At 26.8% G+C, this 16,772-nt stretch overlaps 2 protein-coding genes and 1 long non-coding RNA gene across 4 annotated transcripts in view; 1 reads left to right on the forward strand and 2 right to left on the reverse strand.

Annotated features, from left to right (window-relative positions):
- LOC123268194 lies at positions 1-16,122 on the reverse strand. 2 transcript variants are annotated; one of them, XM_044733115.1, is made up of 10 exons: positions 15,865-16,122; positions 10,102-10,245; positions 8,233-8,542; positions 7,707-8,033; positions 6,377-6,555; positions 4,916-5,045; positions 4,298-4,438; positions 4,011-4,192; positions 3,756-3,955; positions 1-325 (listed from the first exon to the last, which is right to left on the reverse strand). In XM_044733115.1, the coding sequence occupies exons 1-10, from the start codon at positions 15,904-15,906 to the stop codon at positions 217-219; spliced, it is 1,764 nt and encodes a 587-aa protein (XP_044589050.1). In that variant the 5' UTR covers positions 15,907-16,122; the 3' UTR covers positions 1-216. The 2 variants fall into 2 exon arrangements, with proteins under 2 accessions (XP_044589050.1, XP_044589049.1); XM_044733114.1 differs by having other exon boundaries at positions 10,102-10,248.
- LOC123268197 lies at positions 9,669-13,788 on the forward strand. Its single transcript, XR_006510193.1, has 4 exons — positions 9,669-10,000; positions 10,091-10,520; positions 13,265-13,461; positions 13,538-13,788. It is a non-coding gene; the product is annotated as an uncharacterized LOC123268197 (long non-coding RNA).
- The window catches only part of LOC123268193 (MAGUK p55 subfamily member 7), a 16,125-nt gene continuing 13,174 nt past the window's right edge, over positions 13,822-16,772 (reverse strand). Inside the window, exon 10 of the mRNA XM_044733107.1 lies at positions 13,822-13,842. The gene's annotated coding sequence lies outside the window, so the exon portion shown is untranslated. The remainder of the gene's footprint in view (positions 13,843-16,772) is intronic.

Below are 16,772 nucleotides of genomic sequence, written 5' to 3' on the forward strand. Positions count from 1 at the left end.
AGTCTTTTTTTTACACACCCGGAGCCGTGTATTAAAATCACTTTTATAGTGATTACTTTTATTTAAAAATAACCGCTTATTTACATTTTACGTCTTACGTCTTACCTTCACCCGCCCGCGAGCAAGTATATCTGGAATACTTATACTTTTATCGATCAATACTGGTGCTCCGTCAATTCCACAGCAGTTAATGGCAACTGAAGAGCTCCTTAGACGCTACTTGGTTTTCTTCTTCGTACGGGCTGGTTTCTTCGAGCCTTCTAGTTTGTCTCCGTAGTTCAGCTCGCACTTGTCCAGAATTTCCAACGGTGCGACTAAAGTTACTCTGAAAGTCAATCAGACTGTTATTGAAAAAAAACTTTTTATAAAAAAAAAATAATTTAGCAGATATTTGGTAATTTTTGTAACAAGTTAATTATAGAAAAAAAAATTGAAATTTGTAACTTTAAAAAAACTAATGTTATTATTTTAAAATTATTTTTTGAATGAATTTGTTTGTTAAATAAAATTGTTAACTACTAAATTAAATGCCATAAAAAAATCAAAATTAATTTATCAGATATTTTGTAATTTAAAAATGTTTTCTAACAAATAAATTATGGAAACAAAAATTAAAAATACTTTTTTTTTTTAAATAATTTTTTGAAATAAATTTGTTTAATAAAATTGAAAAATTGTCGAGTAATTGCTAAATTTAATGTTATAAAAAAATGAAAATTAATTTATCAAATATTTTATAATCTATATTATTAAGAGAATAAGAAAAAGCTTGAGCCCAGGATATTCATATGATAAAATCGGTTTTTTTTAGTGAAATTTAGTGTCATTACAAAGGTCTCGATTTGAATTTGTGCCTTTTCAAGATTTCATATCATTCTCACCGATAGTCAATTTATGATGATAAGTATTTAGGCTGCATTCGAAAATGCTCTATTTCTAGATACATAATTAAGAAATTACCTTGTATCTCGTGAAATATTGACATTTTTAAAGATATAAGCTTACCCCGATGTTACACTCGTCGAGACCTTTCATTTGAGTACCCACATCAATTTTTCATATATTTCATATATTTATATATATGTATATACGAAAAATATATTAAAATGCATGTGGGTACTCAAATGAAAGCTCTTGATGAGTGTAACATCAGGATGAGCTTATATCTTTAAAAACGTCAATATTTAAGAAAGTAAAGTGCAATTTATCAAATGTCTTGTGAACTATTGACATTTTTAAAGATATAAGCTCACCCCGACATTATACTCATCGAGACCTTTCATTTGAGTACCCACATCAATTTTTCATATATTTCATATATTTGTATATATTGTATATATTTATATATGAAAAATATATCAAAAATGCATGTGGGTACTCAAATGAAAGCTCTTGATGAGTGTAACATCAGGATGAGCTTATATCTTTAAAAACGTCAATATTTAAGAAAGTAAAGTGCAATTTATCAAATGTCTTGTGAACTATTGACATTTTTAAAGATATAAGCTCACCCCGACATTATACTCATCGAGACCTTTCATTTGAGTACCCACATCAATTTTTCATATATTTCATATATTTATATATATTGTATATATGTATATATGAAAAATATATCAAAAATGCATGTGGGTACTCAAATGAAAGCTCTTGATGAGTGTAACATCAGGATGAGCTTATATCTTCAAAAACGTCAATATTTAAGAAAGTAAAGTGCAATTTATCAAATGTCTTGTGAACTATTGACATTTTTAAAGATATAAGCTCACCCCGACATTATACTCATCGAGACTTTTCATTTGAGTACCCACATCAATTTTTCATATATTTCATATATTTATATATATTGTATATATGTATATGTGAAAAATATATCAAAAATGCATGTGGGTACTCAAATGAAAGCTCTTGATGAGTGTAACATCAGGATGAGCTTATATCTTTAAAAACGTCAATATTTAAGAAAGTAAAGTGCAATTTATCAAATGTCTTGTGAACTATTGACATTTTTAAAGATATAAGCTCACCCCGACATTATACTCATCGAGACCTTTCATTTGAGTACCCACATCAATTTTTCATATATTTCATATATTTGTATATATTGTATATATGTATATATGAAAAATATATCGAAAATGCATGTGGGTACTCAAATGAAAGCTCTTGATGAGTGTAACATCAGGATGAGCTTATATCTTCAAAAACGTCAATATTTAAGAAAGTAAAGTGCAATTTATCAAATGTCTTGTGAACTATTGACATTTTTAAAGATATAAGCTCACTCCGACATTATACTCATCGAGACCTTTCATTTGAGTACCCACATCAATTTTTCATATATTTCATATATTTATATATATTGTATATATGTATATATGAAAAATATATCAAAAATGCATGTGGGTACTCAAATGAAAGCTCTTGATGAGTGTAACATCAGGATGAGCTTATATCTTTAAAAACGTCAATAGTTAAGAAAGTACGGTGCAATTTAACTAATATCTTGTGAACTATTGAAATTTTTAAAAATATAAGCTTACTCTGACATTACACTCATCGAGATCTTTCATTTGAGTACCCACATCAATTTTTCATATATTTATATATATTGTATATATGTATATGTGAAAAATATATCAAAAATGCATGTGGGTACTCAAATGAAAGCTCTTGATGAGTGTAACATCAGGATGAGCTTATATCTTTAAAAACGTCAATATTTAAGAAAGTAAAGTGCAATTTATCAAATGTCTTGTGAACTATTGACATTTTTAAAGATATAAGCTCACCCCGACATTATACTCATCGAGACCTTTCATTTGAGTACCCACATCAATTTTTCATATATTTCATATATTTGTATATATTGTATATATGTATATATGAAAAATATATCGAAAATGCATGTGGGTACTCAAATGAAAGCTCTTGATGAGTGTAACATCAGGATGAGCTTATATCTTCAAAAACGTCAATATTTAAGAAAGTAAAGTGCAATTTATCAAATGTCTTGTGAACTATTGACATTTTTAAAGATATAAGCTCACTCCGACATTATACTCATCGAGACCTTTCATTTGAGTACCCACATCAATTTTTCATATATTTCATATATTTATATATATTGTATATATGTATATATGAAAAATATATCAAAAATGCATGTGGGTACTCAAATGAAAGCTCTTGATGAGTGTAACATCAGGATGAGCTTATATCTTTAAAAACGTCAATAGTTAAGAAAGTACGGTGCAATTTAACTAATATCTTGTGAACTATTGAAATTTTTAAAAATATAAGCTTACTCTGACATTACACTCATCGAGATCTTTCATTTGAGTACCCACATCAATTTTTCATATATTTCATATATTACATATATGTATATATAAAAAATATATAAAAATGCATGTGGGTACTCAAATGAAAGCTCTTGATGAGAGTAATATTGGGATGAGCTTATACCTTTAAAAACGTCAATATTTAAGAAAGTACAGTGCAATTTCGCTAAAGTCATTATTTAATAAAGCAAAATTTTATTTATTTATAGTCCACAAGTCACGGCAGTCACATAGTGACTGCAAGGTTGCTAGTTTAAATAATTTTTGAAGTAAATAAATTATGGCAAAAAAATGAAAAGAAGAAATTAAAAATGCTATTTTTTAAAAATAAATTTGTTTGTTAAATAAAATTAAAAAGTGTTCAAGTAACTGCTAACTTAAATTTCATAAAAAAAAGTGCCAGATCTTTACCTCAGCTGGGGAATATTAAGTGGCCTAATAAAATTTTTAACAGGCGTGTCTCCAGGTTTGGGAAGCGCAGGCGAGCTGGCACAGAGCGCAGCATTGGTGAGCTGAGACACCAAGGAGAAGCTTTTGTCAGACCCAACATTGCGAAAGACTCGCTTGAGCTTCGACTTGAGCCCGGATGACGCGACAGGAACCGGCAGAACCTGAAAATAAATCAGTTTTATGACAGGATTAACGACCGGAAAGGTTCAAGGGTACCTTTCCTTGAAGAACCTTCGCCGCGAGCTCGGGCTCGCTTCCCCAACGGCAGGAAGTCTTCTCCATCAATCGATGCCTTGTGAAGCGCTCGATTACGTCAGCACACACATGCCGGCCGCAAAATCGCGCCCACTGCTCCGCTTTGTATCCTCGGCCGTGGTCTCGCAGGGTTGGATTAGCTCCTAGATAAATTAACAATTATTATTTAATTAATTACCAGAGTATAAAATTAAAAAAATTTTTTATAAATTAAAATTGAAATTTTATTTTAATTAAAAAAAAAAAACCTGCAAAGAGAAGAAATTTCGCGCATTTAGTCCGTCCTTGAAGCGCGGCTTTCATTAGCGGAGTAAAGCCTAAAATATTTCTTGAGTCTAATTGAATGCTTGTACATTTTTGAAGTAAAATATTTAGACACTCTGCTTGTCCTAAAAATAATTAAATTAATTAAAATAAATTATCTAAATAAATAAATTATAAAATAATTAATAAATATAAAATTAAAAAATAAAAATTTAATTAATTTAAGAATTATTTAAGGGAAGAAAAATTATAAAATTAATTAATTTAAAAATTATGTAAGGAAAAAAAATTGTAAAATTAATTAATTTAAAAATTATGTAAGGGAAGAAAAATTATAAAATTAATTAAGTTAAGAATTATTTAAGGGAAAAAAAAATTTTTAAATTAATTAATTTAAGAATTATTTAAGGGAATAAAAATTATAAAATTAATTAATTTAAAAATTATGTAAGTGAAAAAAAAATTGTAAAATTAATTAATTTAAAAATTATGTAAGGAAAAAAAAATTTTTTAATTAATTAATTTAAGAATTATGGGGAAGGTAATTTTTATGTAAGAATTAAGGGGAAGGGATGGAAAGAAAAATTTAAAAATTAATGTACCAGCTTGAGCAGCAAAATGAAGTGGAGTGTTTCCTTCATTGTCTGGAATATCAACGTCTGCTCCAGGAAAATTGAGAACCATTTCTAATAATTCTGCGGCACCATTACCAGCCATGTAACTTATTGCAGTCTGTAAATAAAAATTGAATTAAATTTTATTGTGTGTATATAATAATTGTATTTTAATTATATAATAACATATAGGGTTTTTATTGAGTATTATATCATTTTTAATGATATAAATCCTCTGGGGTTTATCTTCCGGTCATATTTAATCTGGATTCTCAGAATACTCATACAACGTGTTGGGTATTATATTATTATTAATTTATTTATTTTTTTCATTTAAATCATTTTCGAAGAAATATAAAATGTATAAATTTCCGGTTTGGTGTGAGAAAAATTTTTAATTGTAAAAAATTGTGAGGGAAGAAATGAAAAAAATTTTTTAAAATAATTTTGTGAAGAAATAAAAATCATTGGGTATAATTTAATATTTCAAATTCAAAGTCGAAATTTAAATAATCCAAATTGAGCGAATAAAATTTATCGACTATTTTTCCAAATAGATTAGCGACATCGGGGTTAGTGGAGTTGCTTTACAGTTTACGGAATCGTACGGTCAAGGTCTTCAACATTCCGTAAGATCTTGGTTTTATTTAAATAAACACACAAAGTAAAACTTTAACGACATAAAGAGTTGAGTAAAGATCGTTAATAGAAACATAACAATTATAATCTAACTGCAAATATGTGGTATTTGAATAAAAGCTTTTAAATGAAACCGACGAGTGTTTTTACAACAATCCGATTGTTTTGAGTAAACTTATTATACCGTAGTTTTTTTTTATTATTATTATTATTCTTCATGTTTTATTATTTAGTTCAGAATAATATTAAAAGTGTTTTTATAATCAGCGGTATTTAAACGTCTGGCGTTTGACCATGTGTGCAATGTCATGATTTAAATTTTCCAGTCTAAGTAATTATTATTAGAGAATAATATACAAATATTTATAGAGAAGAAATCTATAAATATATCTTCACTCTAATAATAAAAAAAAAAAATAAAAAAAAATAAAAAAAAAAAATAATAATAATAATAATAATTCGCTATTTTGAAAAATTATTATTATTATTATTATTATTATTGATTTGGCATTTCAAAAAAAAAAAAAAATAATAATGTTGATTTAATTTTTAACAGAGATTTGAATTTGATCTATCTATCATTTCGGCACAAGTCAAGGAAAAAAAGTAACAGCTCGTGAAATTGATCGCGTGACGCTTTTACAACACTACTAGTTACAGGGGAAACTATAATAATTTGTGTATCGATTTCTACTTGATAATACATACACACGCGAGGATTAATAAAAATCTTCAATTGCCTTTTGACTTTTCCCAAACATTATATCTATATCTGTATTTACTTTTCACTAATTGATTGTCAATAATTACCCGACCACTCGTGTCAGTTAGATTCACATCAATGGGCTCCAAATTGGATCTTTTGATCCTGGAAATGATGTCACTGAGCGCTAGTTCATCGGCTTCACGAGCCGCTTTTAACAGCAACTGATTCATATTTTCTCGACTAATATCCAGCTTCTTTATTGGAAATTCCAAGTTTTTAACATCTAAAATAAATTAAATAATCTATATTATTAAGAGAATAAGCAAAATTTTGTGGCCAGTGTATTTATATGATAAAATGGGTTTTTATGGTTAAATTTGGTATCATTGCAAAAGTCTTAACTTGAGTTTGTTCCTTTTCAAGGTTTCATATCATTCTCACCAATAGTCAATTTATGATGATAAGTATTTAGGCAGCATTCGAAAATGCTCTATCTCTAGATACATAATTAAGAAATGACGTTGTATCTCGTGAAATATTGACATTTTTAAAGATATAAGCTTAGCCCGATGTTACACTCGTCGAGACCTTTCATTTGAGTACCCACATCAATTTTTCATATATTTATATATTATATATATATATATATATATATATATATATATATATATATATATATATATATATATATATATATATATATATATATGAAAAATATATCAAAATGCATGTGGGTACTCAAATGAAAGCTTTTGATGAGTGTAACATCGGGATGAGCTTATATCTTTAAAAATATCGATAATTAAGAAATGACCTTGTATCTAGTGAACTATTGACATTTTTAAAGATATAAGCTCATCCCGATGTTACACTCATCAAGACCTTTCATTTAAATACCCACATCATTTTTTCATATATTTATATATATTATATATATGTATATATGAAAAATATATCAAAATGCATGTGGGTACTCAAATGAAGGCTCTTGATGAGAGTAACATCGGGATGAGCTTATATCTTTAAAAAAGTCAATAGTAAAGAAAGTGCGGTGCAATTTTACAAATGCCTCGTAAAGTATTGAAATTTTTAAAGATATAAGCTCATTCCGATGTTACATTCATCGAGACCTTTCATTTGAGTACCCACATCAAATTTTCATATATTTATATATATTATATATATGTATGTATGGAAAATATATCAAAATGCATGTGGGTACTCAAATGAAAGCTCTTGATGAGTGTAACATCGGGATGAGGTTATATCTTTGAAAATGTCAATAGATAAAAAAGTACAGTGCAATTTAACATTATTTAATAAAGCAAAATTGTATAGTTCACAAGTCACGGCAGTCACTTAGTGACTGCAAGGTTGTAAGTACTTTTTATTATATAGTACAAAAAAATAATTAATTAAAAAAATTTTATTTACCTCTTAGAACACCTTTGTGATAAACTTTGGCTTCATGAACAGCTGGTTTACGCGTGGGTAGTCGCTTAGCCACAAAGCTCGTATCAGAGCTAAAAGACACTGACTTCTTCACAGCTCTTGGATTATTAATATTATTATTACTAAAATGAATCCTCGAGTCTCTTTTAAAATCAGCGGTACTCAAATTTTGATAACTGCTCGCTTTGATAACTCCGGTTTTTTTAAGCGCTCTGATAACTTCTTTATCCCCGGGTTTGTAAACCTGCGTCGTAGATTTCTTTAGTATTCCATCGGCGGGTATTTTGCCAGGTGGAATCGCTCCCAATCCTGCAACAGTTGTAGTTGTACAACTAAATAACGTCATTGGTATCAATGACGCCCGGCCCTGACCCAACTAAATATACTCCTGGCGTCAACATTCAGGAAATAACACATTTTCACTGTTTGACTTGGCAGTACCTCCAAATTTCAAAAATTAACCACTAAAACTAACCATCCAATTATAATTATTAAGTCATTGACTTGCCTTCTTTAGCAGATTTATTCTTGAGGCTCCGCGACCTAGAACTTGATCTATCTTCGGCCCTTCGTTCCCAATTGCTGGAAGATTTTTGATTTATTCTTCCTTTGGTGTCTTCTCGCCCGTTGACCAGCAACTCGTTCGGATGATTTTTTCTTCGTGAAGAATAGGAAGAAATTGGAGAACAATCCTTGGAGGTTTCGCGGATCGCGAAGAATCCTCGGGTAGCGACAATGTAATCTGGAAGGTTACACGAAGATGATGAAGACTTGCTGGGACGTTTGGTCTTGTGTTCTTCAATTATACGATGAACTTTCTAAAATTTTAAGGTCAGTGATGTTTAATGTCATTAATTGAAAAATTTTTGGAAAAGAAGAATATATGCTGGCAAAAAAATTAAATTGAATTAAGAGAAGAAATTTTTTATTAGAAAATTATTATATACACTGACAAAAAATTAACTTAATTTGAAAGAAGAAATCTTTAATTGTTAAATTTATTCAAAGAAGAAATATATAAAAAAAAATTGTTATTTACGCTGATAAAGAAATTAACTTGAATGAAAAGAAGAAATCTTGAATCAAGTTAAATTAACTTAAAGAAGAAATTTTTAATAAAAAAATTAACCGGAATAAAAAGAAAAAATCTTTAATTAAGTTAAATTTACTCAAAAAAGAAATTTTTAATAAAAATATTATTGTATACTCTGATAAAAAAATTAATTTGAATAAAAAGAAGAAATTTTGAATCAAGTTAAATTTACTCAAAGAAGAAATATAAAAAAAAATTATTGTATACACTGATAAAAATAATTAACTTGAATAAAAAGAAGAAATCTTAAATCAAATTAAATTTACTCAAAGAAGAAATTTTTAATAAAAAATTAACTTGAACAAAAAGAAGAAATCTTGAATCAAGTTAAATTTACACAAAGAAGAAATTTTTAATAAAAATATTATTGTATACACTGATAAAAAAAATAATTTGAATGAAAAGAAATCTTGAATCAAGTTGAATTTTCTCAAAGAAAAAATTTTTAATAAAAAAATTAACTTGGATAAAAAGAAGAAATCTTCAATCAAATAAAATTTACGCAAACCAAGAAATTTTTGATGAAAAAAATTATTATGTACATTGATAAAAAAAATTAACTTAAATCAAAAGAAGAAATATTTAATTAAGTTAAATTTACTCAAAGAAGAAATTTTTAATAAAAATATTTTTATACACTGATAAAAAAATGAATTTGAATAAAAAGAATAAATCTTGAATCAAGTTAAATTTACTCAAAGAAGAAATTTTTAATAAAAAAATTAACTTAGATAAAAAGAAGAAATCTTTAAACAAATAAAATTTACTCAAGCCAAGAAGAAATTTTTAATAAAAAAATTAACTTGAACAAAAAGAAGAAATGTTTAATCAAATGAAATTTACTCAAACCAAGAAGAAATTATTGATGAAAAACATTATTATATACACTGATGAAAAAAATTAACTTGAATATAATTAAAGTAAGAATTTATTGAAGATGCGGGCGTCGATGGTGAAGACTAAACTGGTGTTATCACAAAAGTAATAGCAAGTGGTTGGACTTGTATTATTTACACTTACACTTAAACTTACTCCGGCTGACTGACGTGACTCGACAAGTAGAGAGTCAAAAGTCTATCGTACGATGCAATGTAAAGAGCGGTATAATGATAATATTGAGTAGAGGCAAATTGTAAGTGTACGAATAGACTTATAAGACATAACAGAGCATCCACGTATAAGTGTAAGTACGTTAACTTAAGCTTGAAACTTGGCTTTGCTTAACTTTATATTAATACAGTTTACATATTACTATTGCATTGCATTTGGTTAGATTGAACTTACTTGATGAGTGGTGGGCTCGACATAAGTGGGGAGTCTTTGACCACTGCTGGCCGGGACGTTGATGATGCTCTCCCGATGGTGCGTTAGGCCAGATACTGAACTCCATCTTCGTCCGGTCGTCGTACTTGTTTCCATCATTGAATTCTGCTGACGACAAACAATTCATGGTCACTTGTTCATTTTATTCATTTTATGTACACTTACTCACTACTGTATATGTTATATATCTAAGCAATACATTATTTATCTATTGTATTCTGGTACCGTGGATAAATCACGTTTAGTTATTGTCAAGGAATTATTTAAATTACCAGTCTAATGAGTAATAGCTGGGTGATCAATTGTTGGGTATTCTGATGACAGGATCTATCTTGTATTGTAGTTTTGCAAACCTGATTTCTGATGTGTCATTTTTTCAAGTAAGTATTTTTATTTTTTTGCTTCAAGTGGGTTTTTTGATGATTTTTTTTTTAGGTTGAGATTAGATTATTTTAATAGTGGAGCAGAGTAATGATAATTATTTGATTAATCACAAGGATGATAAGTTGAGTATGTTTTTTAAATTCGATATCCACTGGGGTACTTTTTTTATTCGTGAAATAAATCATCTAAGTTTAGAATATCGATACGGAGTAAACTTGAATTTAATACGAAATCATGTAAAGCTCAGAAGAATAACAAACTTAAATTTCTTCAACAAAAATATGTTCCTGAGAAATTGATGAATTATGATGATGCTAAAATTTAAAGACAGCTGATGATTTTAAGATTTTTTTTTACTAAATAATTACAGCATTAATTTATTTAAATAATTCTATCTTTAGAAGATCTAAAGAATTGTATGACAGTAAAGTTAGCAGTCATCAGAGAATTTTTTAATTTTTTTTAACAAACAAATTTGTTCCAAAAAATAATTTTAAAAAAATTACATTTTTTTAATTTCTACATGCTGATTTTTTTTGCCATAATTTATTTGTTAATAAAAATTCTAAAAATTATTTAATATCTGCTAAATTTATTTTCATAAGAATTGTAAAGGCTATTTTTTAACAATAATTTTCTAAATCTACTCAGGAAAAATTAAAAATTTGTTGCGTCTGCTGATTTCAGTGTCATTAAATCAGAATTAAGTTAGTCGACATTTAAAAATTTTTATATTTTTTTTTATTACAAAAAAATAAAAAAACAATTTCATTTGTATAAAAATTGAAGAACTATAAGTGCAATTTTAAAAAAATATTTTGTAGTTCTAATTTTTAAGAGAAAAAAAGTCACCAAATTAAAAACGTCGGCTAACTTTATTATTATTGTCATTAATTATGATAATTAAGGAAAGATTTTTATAAATTTTAAAAGCTTGAATTTTTTATACCTTAAATAAAAATAAAAATAATGAATATTCACGAAATTATTTCACATATTTAAAGCTGGCGGAGTTTTGATTATTTTTCTAGCTAAAAAAAATTCTTGATCTATTTCAAAGATTTTTATTTCTGTTCTAATAAGCTTACCTAATTTTTAATTTTATACGTTTTGTTATTTTAAATATTTCTTCTTGTACATTAATCAGAAAATGAAATTAAAATAAATTTAGCAGATATTTAATAATTTTTAGAATTTTTTTTTTTTAAATAAATTATGGCAAAAAAATTAGAAAAAAAAATTGACATGTCGCAATTTTAAAAAATAAAAAATGCAATTTTTTAAAAGTAATTTTTTTGAACAAATTTGTTTGTTAAAAAAAATTAAAAAATTCTCTAGTGACTGCTAACTTTAATGTCATGAAAATGAAGTATTTTTTTTTTTTTATATTAATAGAAAAAGTGACAAGTGCATTTTTGAACTTTGCGTCGGTCCGGAAAAAAATCTTACTGATTCGCCGTTTTGTAGAATTAAAAAACAAGACATTGAGTTAACAAACATTAAAAAATTTTTTACAATTTTATAGTAATGAAATTACGGTAAAAAAAATTCGATAAAAAATTCCACGTGTAAAAATTGAATAAAATTATTAGTGAAAAATTTATGACATTAAAGTTAGCAGTTACTTAACCATTTTTTAATTTTTTTTAACAAATAGATTTTTTCCAAAAAAATGTTTTGAGAAAAATTGCATTTTTTACGTTTTAAAATTTCTAAATATCAATTTTTTTTTCTACTTTTAACTTCCCGCTAAGAAAATTGAAAATTTTCAAAAATCGGAAAGTTATTGGTTTTACCCCGTTTTTCGAAAATCGAGTTTTCATCAGATCTCGACGTTTTGAGGTCCTAGGAAGCTTTCCTGACTATTCCCGCGAGGGTGTCACTATGTCTGTATGTATGTGTGTGTGTAAGTATGTAAACCTCTTATAACTTTTGAACGGTTGAACCGATTTCATCGCGGTTGGTGCCATTCGAAAGGGCTTCGCCAAACTTAGATTTCCTGTTAATTTGAACCGATTCGGACCGATAGATTTTGAGAAATTTGGAGAAATCTAAAAAAAAGTAGGAAAAAAAATTTTTTCTGAAGTGGTTTTTTTGGGATAACTTTTAAACGGCTCAACCGATCGATTCCAAAAACTAATCAGCTCTCAACCTTGAAAAACCACGTCGATCGCCGCCAATCCGGTCAAAATCGGTTGATACGTTCGAGAGATATCGTGAACGAAAGAAAACCGAAAAAAGTGTTTTTTCAGAGTTACTCCGAAATTTCTAGTTTGACCAATTGAAACTTAGAAATTCTTTATGAGGCTTAAAAAACTGCGTAGAATGCCGCCAACCGCGTAAAAATCGGTTCATTCATTCAAAAGTTATTGCGGTATGAACATTCAAAAAATAGTGTTCTATGAAACTTCTATCAGACTTTTGAGCTCAAAGAGCTCAAAAAAGCGGCCAGGTATTAACGGAATTAGCGGGAAGTTGCAGGGATGGCCTTTAGGGTCAACCGTTTTCCTAATTTTTTTTTGCTGTTTTTTATTTGTTAAAAAAATTCTAAAAATTATCAAATATCTGCTAAATTAATTTTCATGAAAAATTTTTAAAGCACTTTTTTAGTGGTGATTTTTTTTATAAAAATTTAAAAAATTTGACAGGTGTCAGCTGACTTCAGTATATCATTTAAAAATAAAAAAATTAAATAAAAATTATCCTGAACTATTTAAAAAATGATTTTGAGGTTAATCAGAAGAAAGAGGTCAAGAGTTTCGAGTTAGGATGTATAAATTACTCCCCGGAAATGTTTGATGATTAGATACCGTGCGTGATTAACCCGACGTTGATTGAGCAAGGTGAAGGGTTGAAGCGGCACTGGAACGTGTCAGTAAATTTAATTGCAATCTTTAAAAACATGTCATGTCAGTAATAAGCAGTAGGCATCAGTAAGTATGTAATTTTTATTAATCTGAATCTGAAATAGCCTTTTGTTGTCGCTATTAATTAAATATTAGTCTATCTCTAGACGTACTTATGCGCAAACATTGAAAACTGAGAGCAGAGGCTTGACTTGTCTCTAGAGATTAAGGCGAGGGTGTAATGTGACAAGCCAAAGTGAAAGATAATACTCTCGAGTGGTGTATGCTCCCGAGTGTGTACATACATTTATGTATATTAAATTTATACAACCGAGTAAACTACCTTTCGTGCGAGCTTCCAAGGTCAAGCTTTATACTTGCAGATCAACTCCTTAAATTAATGCAAAATCTCCTTTTATTCACGAGTTAATTATAGCCATCATACACTAGGATTAATTATTAATAATTAATATCTAGATGCATTTATTATTTTTTTTAAATGTCACTATTATTTAATTTTTATTTTAAATAATTAGATTTTTAATTAGCGATTTTTTTTAATATTTTCTTCACTTATTTATTTTTATTTAATGAAAATTAAGTTAGCTGACTTTTAAAAATTTTTAGAATTTATTTTTATTGACAAAATTATTACAAAATAATAAAAAAAATTTTAATTTGTAAAAAACTTAACACCACTGTGACGGTCGACAAAAAAGGTGATTTTCGGAAATTTTTTAGACAAGGAAAATAAAGGAATTTAGGGCTCGGATTTTTTTATTTTATTAAGGATATATTAAAGATTATTACCCTAAATTTTTATAAAAAAATATTTAATTATTACAAAGTTATTAACAATCTATACGAGCACTAGAAAAAATTCGATAACTCAAAAACGGATCATTTGAAAATAAAAAGCCAAATTGCTTTTTAATTAGTAAGGATGTTGTTATCGTTGCATAATACTAAATTTAGCCGACGTTTTTAATTTTTTGATTATTTTTTATTTATTAAATTAAAACCAAAAAAAATTTCACTTATAGTTTTTCAAATTTTTTACAAATGAAAATTTATTTTTTAATTTTTTTATAATAATTTTTTCGATAAAAAGAATTTTTGAAATTTTTGCATGTCGGCTAACTTAATTTTCATTATCGTTGCTTTTTGAATTTTGAAAATTTTAATTTCCAAAAAAATGGCGACTGATTGAAAATTTTTTCATTATTTTTACTGTTTTTTTTTTGTTTTATCTCGGCTAAAAAAATCTTTAAAATCAAAATTTTTAAAATTCCGTACGTGCAACGATAACTACATCCTTACTGATTAAAAAGCAATTTGGCTTTTTATTTTCAGATGATCCGTTTTTGAGTTATCGATGCGGCCATGGAAAGGAGAATTTTTTCGAGTGCTCTACGAGATTGTTAATAACTTTGTAATAATTAAATATTCTTTAATAAAAATTTAGGGTAATAATCTTTAATGTACCCTTAATAAAATAAAAAAAATCCGATCCCAAAATTCCTTTGTTTTCCCTGTCAAAAAAATTCCCGAAAATCACCTTTTTTTTCGACCGTCACAGTAGTGTTCCCCCTTAAAAAAAATTCTTATTTGTAAAAAATTTGAGAAACTATAAGTGTAATTTCTAAAAAATATTTTTTAGTTATTATTTAATAATTAAAAACGTCGGCTAACTTTAGTATTATTTTCATTTATTAAATTAGAACTAAAGAATATTTTTAAAAAATTTCACTTATAATTTTTCAAATTTTTTATAAATAAAAATTTTTTTTTTAATTTTTTAAATAAAAAAAAATTTTCAAATGTCGGCTAATTTAATTTTCATTTATTTATTTTTTTCCAGAGATTTTTTGAGAAGAATTTTCAAATAAACAAATAAATAAATAAAATTTCATTTATAATTTTTCAAATTTTTTAAAAATTAAAATTTTTTTTTTATTTTTTTAATTAAAAAAAATTTTCAAATGTCGGCTAATTTAATTTCCATTTATTTATTTATTTTTTCCAGAGATTCCTTGAGGAGAATTTTCAAATAAACAAATAAATAAATAAATAAAAGTAAACAAAAAAAGCGAGTAGACCAAAATACGATTAAGATTTCTTGCGACCTATTACTTATATTATTATACATGTATATATGCATATATATATATAGAGAACAAAATTTATCACCGCGTCGACTTTGTCGAGGATGTACACGTAGGCTTTTTAATCAAATGACAAAGAGAATAGATTAGAATAGATATATTGAGTTAAATAAAGCGAGCAAACGAAGGAGAGGGAGATACATTTCGTCATCGGTCGCTTTATTTATAAATAACTAAAATCATCAGCGTAAAAATTTACGTAAATCTCACGATGATCACTAATTTTCTCAACTCATCATTTTACAACTAATATTTATTTATATTCCCAAATTGAGAAATTGTTTACTTACGCGGTTAAAAATTATTATTGAATTAATAATGTTATTTACCTGTTTTAAATTCTGGCAGTCGGAGACGCGGTTCAAAACCATCCCGTGGGTGTTTATCTTTCTGAGCCGAACCGTATACTAGAAAAAAGTTTAAATTGTTGTAAACTATCCTCCGGATCACGCAGGCGCGGATTGTCCAGGTGCGAGGCGGTGATACCTGCCTGGAACGTTATCTACACCTTTTTAGTGTGCTGCATTACTTGTGTGTGTTATTGCACTTGTAATCTGTGAGATCACTTAACAGATCTAAAAATCGATCGCTGAAATTTAAAGAAAAAAAATTATTGGATTTTTTTTTTTAGATAAAAAAGAAGGTTCTAGGTCAAAATTTCTTACCAAATATATTCTAAGCAAAAATATCCCCTTTAAATTTTTCCTTGATAAAATATCCCACCATTGTGTCTTTTTATCACACTGATAGGATTTGTTTATATTTAAAAATATTTAACAAATAATTTATTAATATTTAATAACACTAAAGTTAGCCGGTATTTTTAATTTTTTGATTTTTTTTTTAATTATTAAATTAGAACTAAAAAATATTTTTTAAAAATTGTACTTTTAGTTTTTCGAGTTTTTTTACAAATGAAAATTTTTTTTAATTATTTTGTAATAATTTTTTTAATAAAAAAAAATTCTAAAAATTTCTAAATGTCGGCTAACTTAATTTCCATTAATATTTAATAAATAAATATCAGATTTATTAAATACAAACAAATCATTTTAAATACTAAAAAATATTTGTTTAATACTAAAAACTGGTCTCTAATAAATGATTTGTTAAATATTAACAAATATTTTTAGCTAAGGTAAAAGACCCAGTTATTGACACTGGGCCTAGTTGTTTGACACTTTCAATTTTATTCTAATTAATAAAATTAAATGTTCTCAAAAAAAAAAATTTTCTT

This window comes from Cotesia glomerata, linkage group LG6 (assembly GCF_020080835.1).
Source record: "Cotesia glomerata isolate CgM1 linkage group LG6, MPM_Cglom_v2.3, whole genome shotgun sequence".
Lineage (NCBI taxonomy): Eukaryota > Metazoa > Arthropoda > Insecta > Hymenoptera > Braconidae > Cotesia > Cotesia glomerata.

What these genes read in the sequence shown, in the direction of transcription:
- LOC123268194 (XM_044733114.1), bottom strand. Translation starts at nt 15,906, where the DNA reads ATGGTTTTGAACCGCGTCTCCGACTGCCAGAATTTAAAACAG. An exon ending in TAACTGACACGAGTGGTCGG is followed by an intron (nt 5,046 to 6,376) that starts GTAATTATTGAC and finishes TTTTATTTACAG; the next exon opens with ACTGCAATAAGTTACATGGC. An exon ending in GAAATTTCTTCTCTTTGCAG is followed by an intron (nt 4,193 to 4,297) that starts GTTTTTTTTTTT and finishes TAATTTATCTAG; the next exon opens with GAGCTAATCCAACCCTGCGA.